The sequence below is a fragment of the Coturnix japonica genome, chromosome 11, assembly GCF_054131305.1.
Source record: "Coturnix japonica strain WE chromosome 11, WE-NBRP24, whole genome shotgun sequence".
NCBI classification, from domain to species: domain Eukaryota; kingdom Metazoa; phylum Chordata; class Aves; order Galliformes; family Phasianidae; genus Coturnix; species Coturnix japonica.
Window position 1 is genome coordinate 24,636,137 of NC_140673.1, and position 25,919 is coordinate 24,662,055.

Below are 25,919 nucleotides of genomic sequence, written 5' to 3' on the forward strand. Positions count from 1 at the left end.
CACCTGCAAATCTTTTGTACCGTGGAAACTTGAGTGCAATGTAAATAAAGCAAGAGGGTTTTTTCGTTTTATTTATTTTTTTTTACAGGCTGTGACGTGGGGACATGTAGCCAAACGCTGCGACAGGGCTGTGGTGGAAATGAAGCCATGCTGTCGGCTCCAATAGCACTGTGGGCTGGCACTTGGAGCCACAGGGCACCCAGCTCTTAGGGCACATGTCACCGGGATGCTCCTGCCCCACAGCAGTGCATAATGGGGTGGGATGAGTGAGGCCAAAGGCCTGCGGCCATTTTGTGTGGCTCTCCTTTCCCCTCCTCAGGGGGAATGGAGGCTCAGCGTGGGACCGCAGCTTGTTGAAGTGGGTTAGGGCACTTCACAACTAACTCCCTCAGGGTGGGGGAGGAGGAGGAGGTGGGTTTTCTTCCTCCAAGCTACATGCTGAAGTGAGCAGCACATCTGAAGCACCGCTCCTTCCTGCCCCAGGCCCAGCGAGGCCCCCGCCTGCGGCTGGGCCCAGTGCTCCTCATTCAGAAATGCGGGGCCTCTGGATGCAGTTATCTCCATAAACATCTGCAGATGTCCCGGGGCCCAGGCCTGCCCCTCAGCCTGACGATGGCTGCCTTTCTCCACTGGGTTTCCCTCCCTACAAGCAGAAGATGATCCTGACGGATCACTGCACTGGAGACGAATGTTCTGCAGATACAACATGTGGGCTCCAACCAACAGAACAACTCCTTCTTTTCCTCTACGTGTGTATTTAGCAGTCATTAAGCAGCTTTGCTACAGCCTCACTGACAGGGCTTGGATGGCTGCGTGGGACCGGACTCCCTCACACTGCTTCAAAAACCCCTCAACCAACCCAACACTTAAACCAGTGTAAGAAGAAATTGTTTCTGACAATGCTAAGTGTTCCAGCCCACCCACTGACCTCCTCTTTGCTTCATTCTCTTCCCCCCTCCACCCCCATCTCTTTACTACAGTGACCTTAAAGACAAATCTGGACTAGCAGATGACAGAGGGCTGCTGCTTTACAACAGGAGTTTCCAAACGATCCCATCATATCCACTCCGTCTTTCATGAGCTCAACTTCTCAAACTTCTTGTAAAATATTAAACATGGAAAATTGCACTAGCGATCATAGTTCTGCATGTGTCAATTTATGTTCCGAGAGTAATTCACCACAAATGGATCATGTTTTATGGGCTACATACTTTCAGCTAATGGCGGAGTTTTTATATTTAAAAACATTCTCAAGTGCCTCTGGGGGTGGCAGAACAATGAGGAATGATATAAGAAGGCAAAGCATCAGCGCAACGAGGTATCAACAATTCAGTGCTAGCAACAGGAAAGCATCTTGCATTTAAACGTAGCTGCCTCTGACCTACCGGCTTCAACATTATAAAGTATCAAAATAAATGAAACTGATATTAATTAGAGAAGTGCCTGAGTTTACTGGATGGGAACCTGGAGCTCTACGCTTGTCAAACAAGAGGCAGATTTTGTGACATGTAAACAAAAGAATGAAGTATCCCTCGGCAAGCCCTAGGGGGGATGCTCCAGGCTCCTTGGGAGCCACTGTCCTTGTAGGACCATGACCACTTGCATTGCCTTGGGGCACCCACTGGCTCCTCCAGCCACACAGGCTCTCTGGTGCTTCCAACCCAGCCATCCCAGCCCTTAGGGAAGGTTTCAGAGCCCTGCCGTGCCCTCTCTAGGAGGCTGAAGAGCAATAACCAGCTACCCAACATTCACTTGCCCTGCCACCTTCGTAACAACATCTCAGCACGGCAGCCCACACATTCTGAGGGCTCAGGAGGAACTCAATGTGCAATTGGTGCTTGAAGGGCTCTCAGAGCTTCCTGCAACACCCCCGAGCCCACAGCTACAACATGAGATGTTTTTATCACACAGTAGGCAGTGCCTGGAGCCCACCAGGCTGCACAACAAGCAGGAACAGAGGGTCACCTTCTGCCCATAGGGCAGAGAATGGCAATACCAGAAAGGCACGAGGTGCTGGGTGAAGGCCCAAATTCACCTTCCTGAGACCGCAACGTGGCCAAGCTCGGCAGCAGCCAGGAAGGGAGTCGTGGGCAGGAGACTGCCTTGCCTGCAGCTGGGGCTCCCGAGCGCGGAGTTCTGGTTTGAAGGAATATGTTAAACACAAGCTCTTCAGGAAACAAACCCATGTCAGCCGAAGCCAAGAACAGTCACCTCCATCTGGATGGAGCACCCGAGAGAAAGTTGACTGCAAATCCCACCATATGCTCCAGACATTCGGTACAAAAGCCTCGGGCATCCTGCTAAACTTCCAGAAAAAAAAGAAGGAAAAAAAAAAACTTTCTCCAACACTTGGTTTTTCTTCTCTCTCTTGTAAGCCATTTTCCTTCGGCTCTTGCCTGGAAGAAGCCTCCCCCTACAAAAGCAGCCCCAGGAAATCTGACAGCGTTCGGTCAGCCCAGCTGCCACCCACACCAGCCGGGTTTTGCAGCGCTAGCAGCAGGATGCTCAGCCATCAGTCTTCCCATGGGAAGCTCCATGGGAGGAGAGCACGGCGAGAGCTGCAAACTAAGGCATGGCAGTGCAGGTCCCTTCCCATCCAGCCGGGGAGAGAGGATGCCCCCAGGCTGGAAGACCCTGTCCTTCCTGGCTCCCAAGGCTTCTCTGCATTAGGGGGCAGTGTAGGAACAGCGAGCGGCCGGCGCTTTGTTTTGGTGCATCTCGCAGGCTAGCTGCTGATGCATAGCTAACACGGCCACAGACATTGATTTATGTGCAACTTTCCATTTCATCAGAGCCAGCGTTACTGAGCCAGGCAGGGAGCACGCATTTGGGAGAGGAGGCAGGGCCACGGGGGGGGTTGGGAGGGGAGGAGGGGGGGCTGGGATGAGCAGCCCCCACATCCTACGCCCCTGTTATTTACTACAAAGAAGGTCTTGTACTCACAGCTTGTAATTCTTAGTTTTACCTTGTGCATTTCCCTGGCACTCCCCTTCCCCAGTGCTGGAGCAGAGGAGACTGACAGGAAGGATCTGCAAACGGGCATCAATTCAGCTTTCAAAACAAAAGCAAAAATGATTTCGATGACCTTTAGGAGGATGAGCAAAGGGTTTGTTTACTCATCTTAAAGGGACAAAGGGAGAGATTTAAATAAAAGCATCTACCCACGCTAGCCACCAACTAGCCCCCCGTTATTCAGGAGCATGGCCCGATGCCAGGCGCCACAGCCTGCTGGCACCGCGCGGTGCCCAGCCATCCAAAGGGCGCCCAGGGCCTCTCCTTTCCTGTCGGGCTTCAGGAGACGCCGAGGGCTGCATTTCCCTTGGCCTTGAGCCTAAAGGTCGCTGCTGAGCTGCAGCACAGGGAAGGCTCTGCCTGCGAGCTGGGTGCTGCAGACAGACTCCTCTCCTCTCGTCCCTGCTCCTCCAAGCTCATGCTTGTGTTTTTCTGGGCCATCAGTTCCTGAGAGCTGCCGGTCTTGCTTTGCCACCTGCACTCGTGGGGCTGCAGGGGTCCTTGCACCCCAGGGAAGCAGTGCAGGGTTTCTGCAGCCAGCACTGGAACAGGCTGCTTTGCCGCAACCGCCGCCTCAGCTCCTGGCTGGTTGCCACCATGATGCCAGGACAGGATCTGTCCCTGCACACAGACCTCCAGAAGCACGCTGTGCCTGCTGTCCTTAGGCAACCTGAGCCCTCCAGGTCCCTGGTGCCTGCAGTACGGTGCAGAAGGGTGCAAGCAGCTCTGCACTGCCAGCTCCGCACTGCTGGAGCAAGATGCTGATGCTCCCTGATGCTCACATTCCCTCCAACCTCCATTCTTCCCATGCAGGAGATGGACTGACCAGATGAAGATCTCACCCGGCTCCTGAGGCTGGCACATAAAGGGTCGGGGAGAACCACCGTAACTGCTTCAGTCCTCTGCATCTCCTGTGACCTTTTTGGTTTCGCTCTCTTAAGTTCACTGCTTTAATTTCCTTCAGAGATAAGAAATTAACCCCGAGCTGCAAACAGCTTGATGCAGAGCCTCCAGCCCACCTCTGCAAGAGCTCATCTCGAGCACGTCTTGAAGCTGGAACGAGCCAAGCACCCGCAATAAATCAGAGGGGTTTTCATGGGGGTGATGTTCTGCCTGTGTTAAAAGGTGGGATTTTGCTTCTCCCCTCCTCCTCTCTTTCTCCAGGGCTGGGAGGAGAAACCAGATGTTGGAGGGCTTTCAGGAAAGGCAGTCTCTCGAGACGTCACATGCGATCCATATGCATCGGCGCCCGAACCTCCTCCTCCACACCTAAGCCAAGAGCAGCAACTACGCTCCCTCCCTCTCTTCCCAAAGCTCTGGGGGTGGGCAGCAGCTCCATGCGTGGTCTGCTGTTGTTTCTTCAGGGTTTTCAGAGAGCCCCCAGCAAAACTCCTTAGAAAGAGGGGCTGCTTTTGAGCTCCCATCCTAAAGGCACGGCAGCCCAGCTCCTGGTCCAGATGCACCCAGGTGGAGATCTGGGATGGGCTGTCTGCACTTGGAGCAGCCCCCTGTGCCAAAGCACTATGAACAGCCAAAAAGGAAAGCGGGGGGAGGCCTCGGAAGCTGTCAGTGGGAAAATGTCAAGACCCGAGCAAGAGCTGGGGCATCGCAGCTCCTCTCCCTCACCTTCTCCTCTTGGTGAAATCCAACCCAGGCTTTTGAAGCCGTGCCCTAACTCCTTGCCAATTCTGTAACCCTCGCAGATCTGTGTGAAGTGGGAGCCTGAGAGGACAGTCATCTTTGCAACGGGATGAGATCAGGACTTTTGGAAACACATTTGTTGGAAGTAGCGACTTGGCACTCGAATTGCTGGCAGCAGCTATGACCTGCGAGATAGCATCTCTTCTGCTCGCTTCATCCCGTGTCACAGAGCGCTGCTACGAGATCGCCCTGCTTTAGGGTTACCAGTCAATATCGGATACTCTTTATTTTGTCATACGCAAGTTCAGGAAATGGGAGCTCTCTAAAAAAAGCAGCAGCCCTCCTTCCCCCTTCTCCAGCTCCACGCACACAAGTTGTGATACCACACTGATACCGCTGCCATAAATCACAAGCAGTTTATCAAGTTCGCCTGTCTACTGCCCAAGAATTTCTCCCATATACAAATCACAAACCCAGATAAAAAAAAAGCAGCTTGCCAAAACAAATATCCCTTTCAACTGTTATCCCATTTGTTACACAGACAAGTGCTTATTCCTCGAGAAGGAAGATCTTAAATGCACCACGAGCTTACGTTGCTACGAACCAGTGCGTATCATGACATACAAAGAGATTCCTAAGGCATTAAAAAAAAAAAAGCCCCACGTTTAAAGCTTTGAAAACTTCTTTTCCAAGCGCCGGATGGAAACCTTTCCATTAGCATCGTTCAGTCATACGTTACCCTGTTTTCAACCTGAGCTCAGCGTGGGAGAAGGAACGCACAAGAAAACTTTGGGGACTTTGCTAGGCATTGGCTTACAAGGTGCCTCCATGGCATTCGGGGCCTTGCACTTGGATCGAATCCGCTTCTGCCTGCAGCCACAGCCCCCGCCAGCATTTGTTAATGCTTTCAGTGATTGCATTTGGAAAAAATCAAGTGGTTAACCAGAGGGGGAAAAAGTTTCAGGAATCAAAATCCAGAATGTTTTCAATTACGCACGTCTGTTAGGACCAAAGAACAAATACAATCTCAACTCAAACACAAAACAAGCAGCTTTGGAAAAACATCAATTGCAAATATACAGTAACCTCTTCGAGCACGATAAATTCGCTTTAGGGCCATGAAACCCAGAACGTAAAGGTTGAAGGAGAGCGGGGCACTGGTTATTCACGAACAGGCCATCTACATTGGCACAGTGCTTTGCTAGGGTCCCCTTGGGGACAATTGCACGGTGCTGACAGTGAGGAGCGAGCGGCCCCGTGCGCCCCATGGACGCGGGCGCCGGGAGGAGCGGCAGCCTACCTGGAAGAAACCTGGCGGGATGGGGCCCCCGGGCATCCCGTCGTTCGGGGGAATGTTTCCAAGCACGGGACTCGGGGCGGCAGCTGCGCTCTGCGGGGAACAAAACCAGGACAAACACGTTGGGTTTGAGTCAGAGTTCAGGAGCTGTGTTAAGGCTTTTCAACCATTTCTCTTCGCCCACCTCCCCCTGTCCGCTCGCTGCTTCGCTCCTGCACCACAAAGAAGATGCTGCCCATACCACAACCAGTGTTTTTTGTTATAAAATCACACCCAACCTGCGGCTTGTGCATCCCCGCTGCGAGCCCCAGCGAGGGCACGAGCGGCTTTGCCACGAAAAAAGGAAGGGGCCAGCTGCGGGTTACCCAGACAGCCCTGCTTAGCAACTGGATTAATATTTACTTCCTGCCCGCAACGCAGGCCGATGGACAAAGGCGGTGTGCTGGCAGGGGGACCAGCAGCGGGGCTGGCTGTGGAACAAAGGGCACCTGCATGGCATGGCAGGCATGGGGACGTGGTGCTGAGGGAACAGTGGCACAGTGTAGGCCTGTGCCCAGGTGGGAAGGGGGTAGAAAAATGGACCTTGCCTGAACATTTCTGATGGTAAAATGTCTCTACTAGGTCAGAAATCATCCCAAGGAATAGAACAAACACCTCGACTCTCTTCCCTGAGAGTTGCACTGCTGTTTGTCTTTTGAAAATTGATCCCTCAATTTTTGGGGTGGTTATAAATGAGCTTTGGTGATGTTTACTGGGTTTGAGACTGGCTGACCACTATACCAACGCTCCCCCCCACCTTAAGCTTTACAATGGACTTCATACCCAAAGCTATGCAACAGAGCTAGCACCCCTTCCCGTGCTCATCCCAACAGCACCCCAAGGAAATCCCATGGGCAGGAGCCTGCTCCATGTTATTCTAAACCCAGAGCTTGGGCACTGTGACCCCACCGGACCCTGTGTCCCAACAGCAGCGGGGACACAGCTCCATTCGCCCACCATAACCCAGATGGGATGGATAAAACCACGTGCACCAGTATTTTTTCTGCCCACCCAGCATCCGAGAGCTGCAAGCATCCTGCAGGACAGCATGGACTGGCTCTCCAAACAAGGAGCCTGTCTGTACGAACTGAACCCTGCATGTGCCCCCCATCCCGCACCCCATCGTGGGGCCAGGAGAGCAGGGCATCCCAAGCAGCCTTCCTGCAAAACCAGCAGAGGCCAGATCTGAGTGTTTTTACAGTTAATAAAAAGAAGTCCTGGCAGGAAAAATAAGCCTACCCATTCCAGGCTCTTTTTATACTTCAGACGGCAGCAAAAATAGAAAGAAGAGGGAGTGAACCCATTTCTCCCCCCTTTCCATCCCCCCAAGTGGGTCAGCTATAAAAGTAAAACCAAATCTTAATCCAAGGCCATGAACATATTGCAGTTTCTCTGCAAAGCAGATGAATGTTCTTAATGCAAAAATATATAAGACCAAGCCCCCAACTGCAGAGAGCCCATTTGGAATTTCCTTTATTAAACCCTCTATCACGCAAAACGCTGCTCTCCAAAGGCGGCGAGCGGCGCAATAAAGCTGCCAAGGTGATATTTTATGGTTTCAAGAGATTTCCAGCACACCATAATCTCTTGCTGGGGAATCTCCTGCGGCAAGACAGATCCCAAGGAGCAAAGGGGACCACGGGGATGCCACTGGCGAGGTACGGGGTTGGCACTGCACAATGAAGGCAACAGCGGGCTCAGAACCTGGCCAACAGAACCACCAGGAAGCCCGGTTTGGGTACGAGGAGTGCCTGGGTCTAATAAAACACACACAGCTTTTATGCCTTTGTGATGAACTGGAGTACGCCGCACTCCTCCTCCCTCTGCAACAGGGAGCAGGGGGAGGAGAGCGATGCAGCCAAAGAAAATCTTTAAGCAAATGCACATTTTTCCACAAAACCACAGAATATTTTTCCGCGATAAACACCCCGAAATCTCACCTATGCATTCGCCGTGTAAACGCGGATTTAACGTGCCTTGCACATGTGGCGCTTGGCAGGGCTCAATAATTAAAAACCCACAAGTGCCCTGAGCATATTGTAGGATGGGAGCCAAATTGGTCAGCCCTTGATGAATGATTTACAAGGCTGCGAAGTGACATTTTATTTCTTTTTATTCCCCTCCCTATCGCCACCAGTAAGGTAAACACCGAGGCACCTTTTGTCGTGCTGGAGCAGTGCTGCAAAAACCCTGGGCTGTGCCAAGGAAGAGGGAAAAGAAGGCAGTGAGAACACCAGGAACAAAACCCAATGCTGTTGTCCCCAAGCCCAAGGGCGCACACCCCAAACCCAAGCTGCTCACCTCAGACACAAGGGTATGTGCCCCAAATCCAAGATGCTCACCCCAAACCCAAAGGTACGTGTCCAAACTCAAGGTTGCATGCCCTGAACCCAAAGGTGCGCACCACAGACTCATCGAACCCTTCAGCATCTAATTCCTGAACAACCTTTCACACCCCCTTGGATTACTTTCACTGCTTTAGCTAAGAAACTTTAATATGGGCTTTTCCCATTCACCTGCAGAACTCTACTCCCTTCCACCAAAGAAACGTCTGCAAGAAATGGGGCCCTGAGGAGAAAAAACAACCCATGGATGTGATGCCTGGGAGAGTCCAAGCCCATCCCTGCTCCAGGGCTGGGCTTAGTGCTGGCATTTGGCTGGAAAGGGATCGAGCTAATTCACCTCGGCACAGGGGGGCCAGCATGCCTGCACATTCACATTTTATTAGATGGTTAATTTGCTCTGTGCTGGAAAGAAAACACAGTTCTTAGGGCACGCATCTCAAGATACATGCATACATACACAGATCTCCCACCTACATTGGATTTTTTCCCCTTTTTTTGGTGCGATGACAATCTAGATCTCCACGTTTTGCTCCCAAACCTCGGCGCTCGGTTAACACAGCAACTCGGTACGCCAGCAGATGCCGTCTAAGCCTTTAAATCGCGCACTAATTGCACTAATTGAGCTAACAGTCTCTGTTTCGTCTCCCTACCCTGAGTCAACCAGCGTCTTCTGGTACTGCTGTAGAGATCCAAGCTGTTGACTGCAGTGTTATTTTGTCAGCCATTAAATGATTCATCAGAGTCATTAATTGATTTATTACTGCTGCCTGCAAGTATAGCTTTGCAAATAAAGAATGATGTAGGTCAGAAGGCAATAGAAATTGGACAAAACAACACAGCCAGGAGCTGGATACTTAAATTATCCATAGGAGTCCACTCATGGCAGCCCACTGACATCGGGCTACAGGGGGAAGAAGCAGAGAAAAACAGTGATGTGCCGTGCATGCCCAGCACCACCTCTGCCAGGATGCACTGCCAGATCTCAGCGCCCTGGGGACATGGTGGTGATGGGGAGCTGACAGCCACCACCGCTGTCACCAGCCGTGTGCTTTGCCACGGTGCCTCCCACCCGCAGGCAGGGAGGGCGGCTCTGGCCGGACAGCGTGTACATCTTGTGCAGGGATGTGGGAAGTGGAGGCAGGAAACGGCTCTTCCCAAAGCGGAGCGTAATCGCAGGCAGCGCATGAAATTCATGTGCGTTAATGCAGGAATATGAAGCCTCGGGGCAGAAGGCTTTAAATCTTGGTTAGTTTTTTCAGCTAAAATCTATCTGGGACGTAAAAGGGCTATTAAAACAGTCTTATTTTCTTAACCTAATCCTTCGGAAGAAGCCAGGTTATTCAACTCTATTAATTGCATTTAACAGCGGAAGGGCAGGGAGGTGGCACAGCCACTCCATGTGCCCTCACTCTCCCATCCCAATGCCCTCAGCTGCCTCGAGCCACTCCAGTGTCACCGCAGCGTGGGGACACCCAGCAACCCGCTGCCCCATGCTGTCCCAGCTCCACTCTTCCATGCCAGAGGAGGGATGATGGGAACACGTCCTGCTGGGACAAGGACCGGGCTTTCATTTATTTTCCTGAACGCGGAGCTGAGCTCCGTGCTGGGCTCCAGGGCTTGGCAGGAGCGGGTGCCGTGTGAGCCCCTCCCGGCGCCGGCTGCAGTGGTTTCCTGCCCCGCCACCCCCCGGCAGATTCAACCTGCTATCAGCATCCTCCCTACGGCACCGCCCTGTGGGGCTGCTCAGACCTGAAGGGGGCTGGGAGCACAGCAGAGCAGGATCCACAGGCAAGGTTTGCAGCAGTGGCCAAGAAGTTTGGATACAGGAGCAACTCACATTTGCAGTCGCTCCACTTGCACGTTCTCAGTGTGCCCTCTGTAAGCCCTGGCATGAGCGCAGCCCTCCGGTGCAAGGATGCAGAGGTGGCGAGCAGAGCTGTGAGCTGGTACCCACCCATCTGTTATTTATTATTTGGCGTGGAGGAAATAAACTAACGTGCGGGTCAGGACTTAAGCAGGTCATGTAAACAGGTACTACTGAATTAAATTGGACTCCAGTTAAGCCTTTTCATCTCATTAAAGCTGCCTTCATCTCAGACGGCGAGGTTTTAAATTTAATAACAGGACACTCCCACACCTCACCGTAACCTGATTAATGGCAGCACAACGCCTCTGCCATGGGGGGGGCTGTCTGCACGTCCCCACCTTGGAGTGGCAGCAGCATCTGAGCTGTATCGATGCAAAACCGAAAGCAGAAGCACGGCGGGGAGGTCAGGAGGATGCTGCTGGAGGTGGGGGCACCTGGGCATCCTCCCACGTTCCCAGCGACGCTTTACAAATGCAATGCACCACATGGATGTGTTCCTACAGGGATGGGAGGCACCGGCTCCATGGGTGACAGCACTCCGTGTTACTCAGCAATGCAGTTTTACCATGTCCTGCATAGGGCTACTGCCTTGTAACTCCGGATCTGTAACAGGCTGCTGCCTCCTTGGAGGAAAGCTTCAAAACTAAGCTGTGAGCGCAACAAAATCAGCGCTTACGTGATTTTCACAACTTTCCCTTCCTGCATCTCCCGGCGTGCCGAGCTCAGCTCCCAGCACAGCACACTGCGGCACGTGCTGCCAGGGCTGAGCAGCAGCGAGGCCAGATCTGGCTTATCTACACACTCAGTGAGCATGTTGTGATGCCTTAAAATGCATCACCCAAGAGCACGGGGAAGGAGAGCAGCTGGGGGGAGAGCAATGGGGCGACCGCTGTCCCTGCTCCTCAAAGAAGAGAGAAACAAAACCCTACCCCGTATCTTCACATCTGAAGGCCACGCTTTGAAAGAGACAAGAGTAAATAAATAAATAAAGGCAAAACATTCAATGCTGTTCCAAGCTTATACAGTTTTTTTTTTCCCCCCCTTGCTCTTGTAAAGGATAATCTGAGACAGCAGCTCCAACAGAGCAGCTCCAGCCACAAAACAATAGGATTTTAATCTCTTAAGTAGGCGGCCCCCTTATCCCCGGGAAGGAAACCCCTTCAGTCATTTACAAGTTTGTAAATAAGGATCTTGGTAGCATCTCGCGGACATCTGCTCCGCAATCCTGACAGTGTTACTGCTAACATTTACAAACATCCTTACGCAAACACACATCACTCTCTGCTGATCTTGCTTTATCTAAATATATCCCAAGGAAATAACTTGGCAGGGCTGCAAAATTTCACAGCAACTGAATTAAAGGGGAGAAGGGAAGAAAAAAAAAAGGGGGGGTGGGGGGGGGAGAGGAAAGGGATAAAAGGGGGAGGTACAGGAGGCTGAGCACAGCCAGCCTTGGTTCTGTGTGTGTATGGAAGGGGGATGAAGGGGAACTTCTGGGAAGTTCAGCAGTGGGCTCCCAGCCTTGGTGTGGGCTCCCAGATCCTCCCCGTTGCCCCATGGATCGGCTGGACACCCCCAGTTAGCTGCTGTAAATATGCAGGTATTAATTACTAGCTATTCTCCTCTAATAATTCCAGCAGCAGACGTGCCAAGCTCTTTTCCAGCAATCGATAGCATACATTTGAGGGTCCACCTGCCAAAAAAGTTATATAAAATAATTATATACATTTTTCATTAGATAATGCGATCGCTTCGGACTATTAATCTGCTGCCCATCCATCAGCACGGGGTGCTCGGCTCCTCTGGTGCTGCAGGGGGTTGCAATCTGTATTTGCTCCCACACCAAACACAAGGTTTATTCCCTTGAATTTGCAGGGAAGGGAAGAAGTGCTGGCAGTGACTCACTGGAGTTTGCAGCGAAGTTGTGTGTCATATAGCAGACAGCCCAACATTGAGTTGGGTTCTCCTATTCACCTGCCTTTGTAAAACCAGAATGAAGGAAAAACTGCAAGGAGAACCATCCTCAGCAGCTTCCAGGCCACAGGGTCTGGGGAGAAAGAGATGGATCTGGGGGCAGGTTCCTTCAAAGACACGTTTCAGCTCTAAGCCCATCAATACAGGGACCAGATCTCGTTTGTGACGTGCCACGCAGCTCTGACGTTACGTAAACACTGATAAACTGAAACACGCAGCTTCAGTGCTCCTTTAAACCAGGAGGCTGTTGGCTTTGGCAGGTAGGCTTCTGTTTCACAGCGCCTATACAAATCGCTGCTTCTGCTTTTTCTGCCTCGTTATAGTTTTGAAATTGCCAAGTACATTTTGGAAGGGGTTTTGAGCAGGGCAAGATTTAAATCGGTTATTTAATTGAAAAAGAAAAAAAAAAAAAAAGAAAGGCAGATAATCCACGGCTTTAGGAAAATGCCACGGCGCTGCACCAGGTGCACTTAAGAGCAGAGCTTTGCCTTGTCCCAAGGATGTACCCCCAACCAGCGGGATGCTGCCAATCTCTAGGCTAGACAGCACAGCACAACGTGCCTCCAGGGCATCCAGCACACAGGAGCGACTGCCACACGAAATGCGGGTGGTACAGACTGGAAAGGTTTTCAATTTGTTCTTATTTTTGGCTGAGCTTATCCATGAGGCCCGGTCACCGCAGCGCAGCTTTAGCTGATCACCAAGTGATACACAGGAGGTTGGGTTGGAAGGGCACCTAACCCTGACCCAAACCCCCTCGCAGGGCTCCTGGTGGTGGTTTTTTGGTGTGATTTAGCAGGAAACGACATCATCCCCACCAAAGCCAGCCACTAACACGGCTGGGAGGCGGGACGCTCCCCCATCACAAAGCAGGACGGCACCGCGTGCCAACCCGACTTTGTGTATTATCTCCTGCCACGGGGAAAGGGGAAATTAATGCAAATACTATGGACATTCTCCCATTCTTGTTGTGCATTTGAATGCCAAAATATCACATTTGCTTAAGCCTATTTTACTGCTAGCAGCTGGCTGTTATTATTCCCCAAAACCAAAGGCAGGGGCGAGAGAGTCGGTCCCGAGCAGGTGAACGCCATCTGCCCGTCCCCGACAAGATGCCCGCTTCACTAAGACAAAAAGCCAACAGCTCAGCAGTGACACTGCACAGAGCCAAGGGCTGAACTCAGTGGTCCTCGTGGGTCCCCACCAACCCCCACCAGCAGCACCCCAGAGCCCCCCAGATCTGCATTAGGGCTGCGTACCCTTCCTGCTTCTCCAGCACATCCCACCCTGCAGCAGGACAAGACGAGTATAACTGCCCATTTCTGCTTTCTCCCCCATTGTTAACAGCAGAGTTTGTTTATTATAGTTATTCGTAGGGGCTGCCCCAAAAAATACTGTTTCCCAGGTCCGGTAATTGCTCGAGGCGTTTGAAAATTAATAGAGCAGCTCGAGTGGAGGACAGGAGGAGTAAATCTGACGTAAGCTGCCGTGTAATTCAGCACGGCGTGTGCTCACGGGTGGCTTTCTTCACACCCAGCAGAGATAGAGGCTAATGGAGCCTGGAGGCCGGTCAGCTCCCCTGCACCAGCATGGAGGGATCTCTCAGGTGAAGCAAAAGCATTTCATTTGCAGAGTGCTCGTAACTACGGTAGACATGCTCTGCAGGAGGATACAAGGTGTGCAGCACTGGGACGGAGGTGGAATACAGCATATAAATCTATGAAGGGAAAGGCAGTACATCCTCATCCTGTACCAAAAACACACAAGGATACTGAGGACAAATAATGATGGTCTTACCCAGCTGCTCTTAGCCAAGGACAGCTTGTTGATGTTACACGCCAGCCGAGCTCCCAGCCCAGCATACCCAATGCAGACTGGGTGCCTCCAGACCTGCCAGGAAGGGGTTCTGATAGAAATGCCTTTTGTTCCTCAGTCACTCCATTTCTGAGCGCACACAGAACACTTTGGCAGGATGGAACTCCGAGCTGTGTTTCCCTTACAGCTTAACAAAATGGAATTACTGCACTTCTAAGAGCAACTCCCTCCATCCAGAGGTGGTTAATACAAACTCCGCATTTATGAACTGGGAGCTTTCTGAAGCAGGCACTGGAGGAGGTACCCCATAAAACCAGTGTGCAAACCCCTGCCCCTTGACCCACCCATAAACTATTACGTGAAGCAGGAAAATGTAAAGTCTTGGGAGTGTAAGAAAAAACGCTCTGCTGGCTTTCAAGCAGCAGAAGGGGGAGGAACAATGCGAAAATGCTGGGTATCGCTGCAAGGTCTTATGGAGAGTTGAGAAAATCCTGCTGCAGAGTGGGTGGGCACAGGGTACATCAGATTAATGGGGATAAGGGGCTGGGGTGAGCATGGCTGCTCCAAGGGATGAGGATGATGGATGGGGTGGTGATGGTGATGGGAGCTGCGCCCACAAGCAAGCAGCGATTTGGTACAGATGGGGATCTGATGGCCACGAGCTGCTGGTGGAAGATTCCTGCTTGGGTTTTCTCCCCCATTTTAACACACTGTCCCATTGCCATAAAGAAGAGCTGTCCCTCTGCATCACTGTCCTGGGAAAACTTCTGCCAGGCCAAGCAAGGAAGTGACATCAGGGCCGAGGGGCTTTTGTGTGTGCAGCCCCCCGCCAAGCTGCACAAAGAGGCAGGAGCTTTCTAAAGGCTCCCGTGGCCGGGAAGGGCCTCTCCATCTTCCCTCAGGCTCCAGCTTTTGTATGGCCCTCAGATCCATCAGCTCTGCTCGGAGCCCGGCCTCTTCTGCCTACAGTGGCTGCAGATTTTACCTCCGGGTGAAAGCGGGGAGAGAGGAGGGGGCAGTGTGGGGGCACTGAATGGGATGGGAGAAACAACGGAGGATACATAGGTGACGGCTTGAAAAAGTGCATCACTGAGGAGATGTTGGGGGCTATGCCAAAAGGAAAGAAGTGTCTTCCCACTTGTAAAACAAGAGTTAATTATAGGAAAAAAGAAGAATAAAAAGAAAAAAGGGGGAAGGGGGGGGGGGGAAGAAATAAAAAGGAAGAGGAAAGCGTTAAAACCATCTGTGCCACAGGGAAGAGGCCGGGGCTGCGTGTGCAGGAGGCAGCGCCAACAGCTGTGCTGGAGCTGCTGGCACCGCAGGGACCAGGAGCAGCGCGGGTCCCTTCCCTTCCCAACCCGTTGGCATGGCCATGGCACGGCATCCCCCGGCCCACCTCGCCCCGTGGTAACCGCTGCACAAATATTTACCTAGCTGGTTTTTAAACAAAACCGAAAAGCCGGAGAGTTTAAAGTCCACGTCCCGAACTGCTCCGGTCTCGCTCTCACCTCACGGTTACATTACTGCCGCCCGCGCTCATGGCTTCTACAGAAATTCCTAGCAACTGGCTGAAATAGCACTCACAGTTTCTAAAGAAACCAGCCAAGCAATTAAGACCTTGTGTGATGTCGGCAACCCGATGCTACTGCAGTTTGGAGGAGAGCGACTGCTCCTCCAGCACCCTGAGCACACGGTGGGTACCATGCCAGCAAAGGAAGACCTCCATGATGCGCTCCCCTTTGGGGAATGACTTTTTGGCACATAACCCTGCTGGAAGAGAAGATGGAAGGGCCTGTTAGAGCTGGAGAGATAGGTGCAGAGCCACGGGAGGATGGGCAGCGGCACCACTGCTGTGCTGTTATGGTACTGGGGACAGTGGGGCTGAACAGTGCCTGAATCATGCAACCAGTTCACTGCAGAGACCTCATGCTGATGAGCTCGCATATAGATTCACCGCAGAAAATAATTAGCCATAATTAAGGGCTTCTGGTTTATGGCTCAAACAATTGTTTAAACAGCAGAGCCCTGTTCAAATTAAGTTCAGGACTTGCCAATAAATATTTCTTTACCGTGTTACAGCTTAGTTTGAAACTCCTACTCCAAGCAGCCAGCCCTTGCTGAGGAGGGACCAACATTGCTTTTCCTGCAAGGAAGCACAGAGCCATCACAGCTATGTGAGCTACTTGGCTGGACCCAGGACAAACACATTGGGGGCAAGAGGGAGTAGAGGAGGAGGACAGCAGGAAAAAACCTGCTGGGGGCTGGAGAAAACACCAGCAGATAAACCATGGGAGAGTACAATGGTTTGGGGTGGGGACCGCAGCAATGAAGCTGCGCTCACCATTCTCATGGGTGCCTGAGATGTTCAGCACCGAATGGTAATGACTTATTCAGATCCCTTAATAACTGGGAGATGCAAACAGTGAGCAGCAGCACTACTGTTCTCAGATAGACTAGTATTCTGGCTCAAACAGCAGAAGCAGCTTCAGGCCCCTCCATGCAGCATCCACCACTGCATGTCCCCTTGCTCCCGCCCCACCTGCAGCACTCTCCCTATGGAGAACATATGGCACGTCGCACGTAATTAGAGACATAACGAGCAGAAATAATAAGCAAGTTTGGTTTCTCCTTCACCACGTGCTGCTCTTAGAACACTATCGCTCCTCAATCTTCAACACAAAGTCCAAAACATCACACTAGAATGAGTTCTTCAACACTCATCTATGGGAGCCCCAAACACTGAGCACCTCCTGACCCCTCCCTACAAAATACCCCATTCCAAATCCACAGCAACACGTACATACTTCCAACATCAGACCAGAGAAGTCAGTTCTAAGATCAAGAACGCCCCTCATGTGCCAGCTCATAGGTTTTGCATTTTGGAAAGACAGGGCAAAACAGAGTTAAATGCGAAGATCAATATTCATATTGAGACAGCTTCTAATAGGTTTCAGTTCGTTAAGTAGCTTTGAGATTTTTGCCTTGAAATGCCACGCTGCAGGCACAGCCGTACACTGTCCAGATGCACTCTAAGGGTAATTTATAGAACTGGGCTCTCTGGAGTAAAGAGCCATTGAGGGAAATATCAGGTTAGTAGGGTAGCCAGGAGAAATCTGGTCTGGGTGAAAACCTGGAAGCTGCTTCACAAAGCATGAACCACGAGGGGTTTTTTCCCTTTTTCTACTCAAATCAGCTCCATTAACTCTATGTAGAAAGGGAGGGTTCTGTAGGCGTGCCACTGTCCCCAGGGAGTCAAAGCCACCGCGGTCCTGCAGCCCTGAGCAAGACAAAAGCACCACTAACTAAAGCCTGAGACGCTGGGCAGCCTCACGTCTTTGCATCCACAGCCCCTGCAGGAGGTGACTTGTGGTGCCACTGCTCCTTTGGGAGAAGGCTGGTTGTAGGGATGGATGGAGCACACAGAGCAACTCCAGGGCCAGAGATGCTCTGCCTCGGGCAGGCAAAGCCACGGTGATTTAGCACCTCAGAACGAGCACCTACAGAATGCCTGTAAATCTGCCCAGCGCGGATGTTTCCCGAGAGCTGTTTTTAAGATGGATTACCTGAAATCAGGCCAAATTGGTCTCACCAGTTCAGCCCAGCATGGAAGAGCCTGGTACAGGGCAGGGGAATACCATGGAAGGGGAGGCCGCTGGCAAGCAAGAGATATGTGGATGGCAAAGCCACTCTGTAAGGCTGGAGCAAGGCTCACAGCCAGGGAAGAGAAGAAAGCTCAGAAACCCCTGGAAACAGATCCATGAGTCTCCTTAAGACCTGGGAGCATCCTCCTTCTTGCTGCTGAGCCCAAGGGACCACCAGCACCGGTGGCTGGAGCTTGTCACAAGCATCATCCAGTAGTGCTGTGGGAAACATGTACAGAAAATGACCGTACCATAAACCAACTCAACTTTATGACATGAACGTTTTAAGACGTAGCAAGAGCCTTTGTACTGTGGACATAACTGCAATATATCAGCTAGTGATCACTTACACCAAGATCTAGCACTCTACATTTTGCAGCAAAGGCTGACTTAAAGACCCATATCAAATACATTATGATACCACTGTTTCCTGTTACCCGTGCTGATGATTCAATTCATTTAAAAACAGCAGTGAAACTTAATTTCTCCATTAACCCTGCAGTCCCCAACAAGAGTGGACAGGGGACAGAACAGCAGCCTGCCCAGGTCTGTCTGGGCCTGAGGGAATAAAAGAGAACACAGATACAAGAGGAGCAAGAAATGGGGAAACCCTGGGTGGCACAAGGTCTTTTTTAGCCCCTTTGTAGGAGCAGCAGGAAAGATGGGATAAGAACCAGGTGAAGGACTGCGGGATGGCATCTTTGAGGTGTTCTCGCCTAAAAACGCTTTTGCACAAACAACTCGCTCCTCAGCTTCCACCTTCCTTGCAATAGCGCAGCTCAAATTAAGCTGGAAAAAATTCAAACACGATACAGAGCACAAGATGCCCTGGATGCCCCTATCCTCCACACCAGCCTTGACCTGCTGCCCGCGGATTGAGCAAAGACAGCAATAACAACACGAACACGAGCAAGGCGACTGAGCCACCGTGGGATGTGCAGCCTCCTGCTGCCAGCATCCATCCCTCCTGTCTGCTGCAGAGCCACGGGAGCCTGCCCAGGTCTCGCCTCGCAGGCATCAGTAGGGCTAAGGGTTAACGGAGACCATCGGAAGGAGCATGAACTCAATGAAGGCAAGCTGTTCTTTTGGGGGGGGGATGGGGGAAAAGGTTGCCCTTTCAATATCTGCATTAATGGTTTCCATAAAGCGACCGCCTTCCGGATGGCCGAGCGCGCGTCCGTCCGCCTCAGTCCTCGGGTCAAGCGGGGCTCACCCGCGCCTTCCTGGGGCCGCGGAGCTTGCTGAGGAACAGACAGAAGTGACACGGCCGCCTGGCAAGCTTCCCTCCTTGACACGCAGCCGGAGAAGAATAGTCAGCCTAACCAGAGCCCTCCCATCTGCTTTTGTTTTCCAACGTGTGCTTCAGTCCCGGGCTCCGCTAAGCCCCTGAAGTCAGCGGGCATCTGTTCTCCTCCACCCATCGCAATCTGCCAGAGACTGCCACTCTGACAGCCATCAATCACGCCGTAATGTGCTGACCACAAGACCCAGTGGGACATAATTTTCAAGTCAAATGCAGCAGTTAGCATAAAATAAAGCACTGCCCTGTTTTTATGATTCTGCAGCTGCAGCTAGGGACTCTGTATGCAACAAAAGTGAGGGGGGAAAAAAGGCACAGGAAAATGGCAATTCTACTCTTCTGAGTCATAACAATTATGACGTTGTGATAAGAAACGTTTTCTATGAATTTTTAAGTACCAGTAATCCTGTTTTGCAATTGTCCCCTGGGAACAAGGCGACAGATTGAATGGGGCTGACAGTTATTTCCATCCTGACAAACACGGCTCCGACTCGCCGTCTCCTCCCTCGCCCTCCCTGCACAACGCTGGGTGCAGAACTTCCCGGCCCCTTTCCAGCACAGCCTCACGGACCCTGAGCATGGAGTGTTGGGACACTCTCAGCCATAGGGTTCAGGAAGTCCCACGTGGAGCCAGGAGCTGCTCCTTCCAACTCAGGACATTGTGTGACTCTGTGATGAGCTGCTCTCCGTGCCCCCTTGCACCCAGCAGACCTGTGGAAGCAGAGCTGTCCACCCAGCACAAGGCAGACCCAAAGTCCGTATTTATTCGTACACCCACAGAGCTGCCTTCAGCTGTGCACATGGGGAGGAACGGAGCGAAGTCCCTTTCATGCACACGCACACAACCTTTCCTTCATAAAAGCTGCAGCTCTGAGTTACGAGGAGATGTTTCGGACACCTCTATGTCCATCCACAGCAGCAGCCCTCACCTGGTACTGGGAAGATTGCAGACACCAAGCCAGGGATGGCACTGCTGCACCATTCAGAGTGCTAAAAAAACACAACCAGCCACCCTAAAACCCCACAGATTTACCTCACTGACATCCAGACGGACCACAAAAGAATGCAAGAAAAGGCACCTTTTCATCAGAGTACTTTAAAACAGGAATAAAATCACCCCCTTTGTAAAACATGCACCAGCATCAGAATCAGCGCACGCCAATGACTTTGTTTTGCAGGGAGCCAGATAAATAATGGATGATGAAGGAGAGCAGCCTCAGCTCCGCTCTGGGCAGCCCTTCCCCATGCACTCAGCTTGCAGCCCTGGGGCAGGCACCAGCCCCTGCTCTCACACCAACAGCCATGGAGCCCTCTCCAGCAGCAACCACGAAGAACTCAAAGAAACACCCATAAAACCCCAATAAAGAGGAACAACTAAGTTTCCCCATCTCTCCCTGCACTCAGACCCGTTGCAGATCCAGGATAACACCAACACTCATCGCTCCCCCATGCAAATAGGGGCTGTGCTCCCCGCTCACCTACAAAGGAAGCCTGGGCCTTTAAGCGTTATATAGCCAGAAGACATTAAAAACAGCCTGTCAATTTAGATGCAAATTTATTTTAGATGCGACAGAGGGCTTACAAAAGAAGGTGCACTATATGCTGTTTTCTTCTGCTAACACTATTGTGATGTGGCTCCCAAGTGTATTAGAGCGTATTAGGATGGGTGACTGGGTAGCTCGTGGGATTGGTAATGGGATACTGAGACTTTCACCTCCAGGTCAGCCTCCAGTGCAAATCCAGCCCGGCTCAGCAGCGATGGGAAGACTTCACAGTCCCCAGACTGCCCAAGTTGGTGGCTGTCAGATCAAGGCTGGTGCAGAAGAGTGGTCAGAAACACCATCACTCCAAAGCCTTTTCCACCAAGCAGCTCCACACCCCGTCTCACTACACTCATCCACACTCCAGGCAAGTCATCCCATGTTCTGCATCCCTTCCTTCCTGCTTTGTTTCCCTTTGCCTTCCCCCAGCCCAGCACCCAGAGAGATGCTGCCTGCAGAGGAGCCGTGCTTCCCCGCCTGTCACCCTTCCAAGCATTTTGGAAACGAGCAGGGCTGGTAACGAGAACAAAACCTCTCATTTGCTCGGGCTTTGATTACAAGGAGGTACGAAGTATATCACAGAAACTGCCTGACAGCAGCTTTATTTAGGTCTTATTAATCTCACCAAAACATCCGCCACGCTCCCCGCTTCCAGGCGAGGCAGATGTGGGTGCAGGACACACAGCTGCACAGCAATGCACCCAGAGCACAGAGCCCCACACAGCCCATTCTGGGGCAGCACCAAAACCATTTCTGCAGAAAGTTTGGCTCCGGATGCTGTGGCCAATGGCGGGCGCCTCTTTAATCAATTCAAATCGCATTTTCTGGAGATAAGTGTCACACTGATGGCTGCCAATAAAAAGCAAGCTGGACGGCAGCAAAACACTCCACGCACGCTGTAAAGTCACCGTGCAAGCTTGCAGGGTGATTATTTACTGCACCCCGAGCTGCTCCCTGCCTGCTCCCCTGCAGGGACAGGCATTGAGTGTGCCATCAGCATGGACAGTGCTTCAGGGACACGGGGCCTCAGTGAGTTGGACTTGTGTCATGGATGTAACTCTACAGACAGGTCCGTGGCATTAAGCTGGGGACCCAAGAAGGTCCCTACTAACATGTGCCCAAATAAAGTGCTCAGCCAAAAAGCTGGTGCTCAACACCTGAATCATGGAATTGTAGGGGTTGGATGGGACCGATCTCTGCCAATGTCTGACCGTGCATACAAAGTGTTATGCAGGCTGGTAACTCGCATGGGGAAACACTGCACAGGGTTCCTTCAACCCCCCCCCTTGAAGGACAGTGAGTCAGGTCAAGAGCCTCCTTCAGCCCAGCGCACCTCCAGATCACTTAGAAAAGGCCACGAGAGCTCACCTTTAGCATTCACATGTTCTCCTGCAGCTGAAGTTGTCCTCAGGTTTCCTATTTCTCCTTAAAGGCCCTTTGGTTTTGTTCAGAAAGCGCTTCCTTCTCCCTCTGCTCAAGCCACCCACTCCTGCCTTTTATATCCCCAGTGAAGCCATGCAAAGAGAAGTGCCGGTGCTTCACTGCAGCCATCTCCAGCAGCCAATGCGGAGGTGAAACACACCCTGATCAGGGGAAAAGCACCAGGTGCCTGCTGACACCCCCAGCTCTGAACACCTTCTTCAGTATAAAACCAAAAATTACATGTGTATGCCAATAGTCTCACTGTGGAGCCAAGCCAAGAGGCAATTCAGGACGGCATGCTGCAAAACCACCGTGTCTGCAGTCAAAACTCATCTTCCATTTTGGGCTGACCTCCTAAGCGCATGCATTGAGGGGATGCTCGCATCCTCTTGCTAAACCGATAGAAAACCACCCACCATCCACAACAACCCTCATTGGGAGGTCAGTGCATAGCTGCAAAGAATCATAAAGGTTCAAACAGATCCCTAAGATCATCAAACTCAACCTCAACCCATCTCCACCATGCCCGCTGCCCACCTCCCTCAGTGCCATATCTCCAAGGCTCTTGAGCACCTCCAGGGATGGTGACTCAACCACTAACCTGAGCTGCAATTTTTCCTAACATCCAACCTGAACCTCCCCCAGCCAACATCTCTAGTCCTGTCTCCAGCTGCCACAGGGTCCCCCAGCACAGAACCTGCACGGGAACCCAGAGACAACCCTCACAGCCAAACCACAAACACACACATTTCTCTTTAGAGACCTCCTGACATTTTCCCTTGCTGGAGAGGGAGTCTGCCTGTGGGATGCAGAGAAGGGAGCCAGCCCCAGCCCTGCACCCAAGGACAGGGAGCCGTGGCAGTGCAGCAGCAGGGCTGGGGGCACCGCTTGCACCCAGAGAGAGCTTCAATCCCTGGCAAGTCTGCAGGAGCTCCAGCCGTTTCCTCGATCCAAGCAGAGCAGATGGCACTCACAACACTTGCGGTTTCGCTTCCCAGCCGCCATCACGGAGCTGCTTCTCACAAGGGTGGAAGCAGGGGGGAGACGGCGTGGTGGTGTGGGCTTTTTTCCCTGGGAATTTTGATTTCTCTTTGAAAAAAAAATTTAAAAATTATATATATATATATATATGCATATATATATATAACAGTGTTTAAGATGCCCCTGGCAGTCAGCGTGGTGCTCTGCAGACAGACCATGTTTGCCAGCTGTCCAGCAGTCTGTCCGGTGACCCATAAGCTTGAGGCTGACCACTGGAAACCCCTTATCAGGAGAGACAAATCCCAGAAAGCCTCACAACGCAGAGATGGAGGAAAGAAGGGATGAAGTGATCAAAACAAGGGCTTTCTAGGGATTTTGCCTACTTGCCTGGATTTTCTCCTGTTTGATCGCTCATCCCCGCTCGCTGAGGGGCACCTTCTGCCTCTGCTGCCTTCATGGGGAAGGCAGGGATGTGGGAGAGGTGTGCTCCAATGGGAGAGAAAAGCAAGATGTTTCAGCTCCCTGGTGCATCAACCCTCCCACCTCCAGCACACATGAAAGCAGCCAGAGATGGAGGCCGGACGCAACACGCCATGGATGAGGTGGCACAGCACTGTCCTCCCCAGGGATAACCAGCCTCTGCCAGTTGGCATGGCAGCACAGGAAGGAAGTGCCTCACTGGGGTCACATTGAACGCTTTTGCTTTCTTATCTCACAGTGGAGCTCTTCAAGCCAGGGCTTCAACCCCAGCAGCACTGCAGATAGGAATGAGGGGCAAACACATCCCTGAGCCCTCTGCTCTCCAGTGCCCTTCCTTGCGCATCAACTTGCTCTGCACTGCCTCCAAAGGAGCAGTCAGCAGTCCAGCCCTTTCCATCCACTGCAAACCTCTAAACCAGGGGTGCAAGAACTGCTCTGCCCTGCAGTATCAGGCTCTGAAAGCAGCAGCCAAAGGACCACAAAGCCACAGGGCTGTCCCTAAGGCACTCCTGCAACACCACCACCAGCACAGAGGGATGCGATGCTCCAGCCATCCAGCACAATGCAACGATGCTGCAGCCCACCACAACGGCCCCAGCCAGGTTCTTCTTTGTAGTGGAAGCCAACACCTAGAATTACACTCCGAAAGCATAAATCTGGGCATCACAGACACCAGATTGTGTTCAGCAGTTGCATTCTGCACAGCTTAGTTATGTGTAACAAAAGTACGCTCTCCGAGCTGCCGCTTTCTTGTCTGGGGATGAATAAAACCTGAAAGATGACAGATCAGCACCTCCATCCCAGCCCAGCCCCACGCTGGCTCTGCTGGAGACGCAGATAAACAAAGGCAGCTCTCCCTGCTGTCCGCACGCAGCTGCCGGCACCAGGGCACGCTGCACAAAGAGGTCTGCAGTGATGGGGTCGGCAGGGCCAGGCACCTTCCCTGTGCACAGCAGCACTGCTCTGGGGTTGCTGGAGCTCGTGGCCCCCCCGGTGCACACGTAGGTTTGGGAGGCCGAGGGAGTTTTGTGCTGCAGTTTCTTAAGTGGCAGCTGTAGCTTTGCATGAGTGCTCGCAACAGCAAAGGAAACAACACGCTGCAAGAAGCCAACTTCTGGGAGGCTTCCATTAAAACACAGCCTAGAGTAAGAATAACAACACAGCACCGTGCTGCCCCAAAAGCTGTACCTAGAGTCATGGAATGGCTTGGGTTGGAAGAGACCTTAAAGCCCACCCAATTCCAACCCCTGCTGTGGGCTGGTTGCCCCCCACCAATCACACTGCCTAGGGCTCCACCTAACTTGGCCTTGAAAGTCTCCAAGAATGGGGTATCCACAGCTTCTCTAGGCTGCAGTGCCAGGGCCTCCTCCCCCAAGACATCACAGTTAGAGTAGGACATCACTTCATTGCTTATCCCATTGCCTCTCCCTGCTTGCTGCAGCCCCACTGTGCCCCAACATGTTGTGCTCCAGCCCCAGCTCCCCATGGAAAATGCCCATTTCTGATCAGGGTAGAATGGGAGAAATTGGGTTTCTGAGGTTTCAGAAATGCTCGTGGGAACATTTCCAGCTGCAAAACAAGGGGGGTGGGGGGAAAACACATATTACATTGCCACACCGACAAGGCAAACCCTTTGGAGAGAGTAAAACATTATGTGCCACCCAAAAGTAGCACAGCCACCACCTGAGCTCCTGGGAGGCCCCACAACAGCTTAAGAGAAACCTTCCCCATCCCCCCATCCTCCTCCCCTCCCCAAAATAAGAGATGCCATGGAGGCAGCAGGGCTGGGGCAGGGCAGCTGGGGGCAGGGGGTGGCGGGGCCCCCGGGGCTGTGCCTTGGAATGCCCGCGGCGCCGGGCGCTGGGAGCCAACCAGCTGGAGAGCCGCAGCCTCATGAAATAATGAAATGCCAAACCGAGCCCTGCATCTTCCACAGTCTCTCAGGTCACCTACCAGATTAGGAGGCCTGTTGCTAAGGCAACCATATCTTGCAAGTGCTAGCTGAACTTCCCCATAATTTTTAACCCTTTCAGGAGCAAAAAATAAATAAATAAAAAAAATTTTAAAATATATTGAAAAATGTAAAAAAATAAATAAAAAATGGTTATGCTGACAGCACAACCTGGTGGGGGGGGTGGAGGGGGGGGGGGAAATGCAATGAAAGCTGAGGGTCCCCGCTTGCTGCACACCATGCTGGCTCCCTTCCAGAAGGCTAATAAAATAATTCAGCGTATGCACGCTCAGGAGAAACCCAGCAAACTTTCTGTATGTGCCTGGCAAGGCAATGGAAAGAAACAAACAAAAAAAGTCGGGTTGTGCTGGATGAAATGGGGCCAAACGCGGCAAAGTAAATCAATATAATAGCATAAATAAGCAAACCAACCAACTTTCAGCACCTCTGGTTGCCCTGCAGACGTGGGGTGGGAAGGGGACAGATGGCCCCTATCTATGGGGATCCCCTCCCCATAGAGCGCCCCAGGCTGCTGCTGTTGTGCCATGGAGGGAGGGAGGGCAAATCCTGCTCAGTGCTGGTGTTGGTGGGGGGATTTTAGGAGGCTTTCCAG

General features: G+C 52.0%; 1 protein-coding gene across 13 annotated transcripts in view; it reads right to left on the bottom strand.

Annotated features, from left to right (window-relative positions):
• The window catches only part of SSBP3 (single stranded DNA binding protein 3), a 48,755-nt gene that overhangs the window by 10,529 nt on the left and 12,307 nt on the right, over nt 1-25,919 (bottom strand). For 8 of the 13 annotated variants that reach the window (XM_085511764.1, XM_085511763.1, XM_015870809.3 and 5 more), the window contains exon 5: nt 5,954-6,043. The exons of the other annotated variants lie outside the window; for them this stretch is intronic. In XM_085511764.1, coding sequence (XP_085367890.1) covers nt 5,954-6,043 — 90 coding nt within the window. The remainder of the gene's footprint in view (nt 1-5,953; nt 6,044-25,919) is intronic. 13 annotated transcript variants of the gene reach the window in all.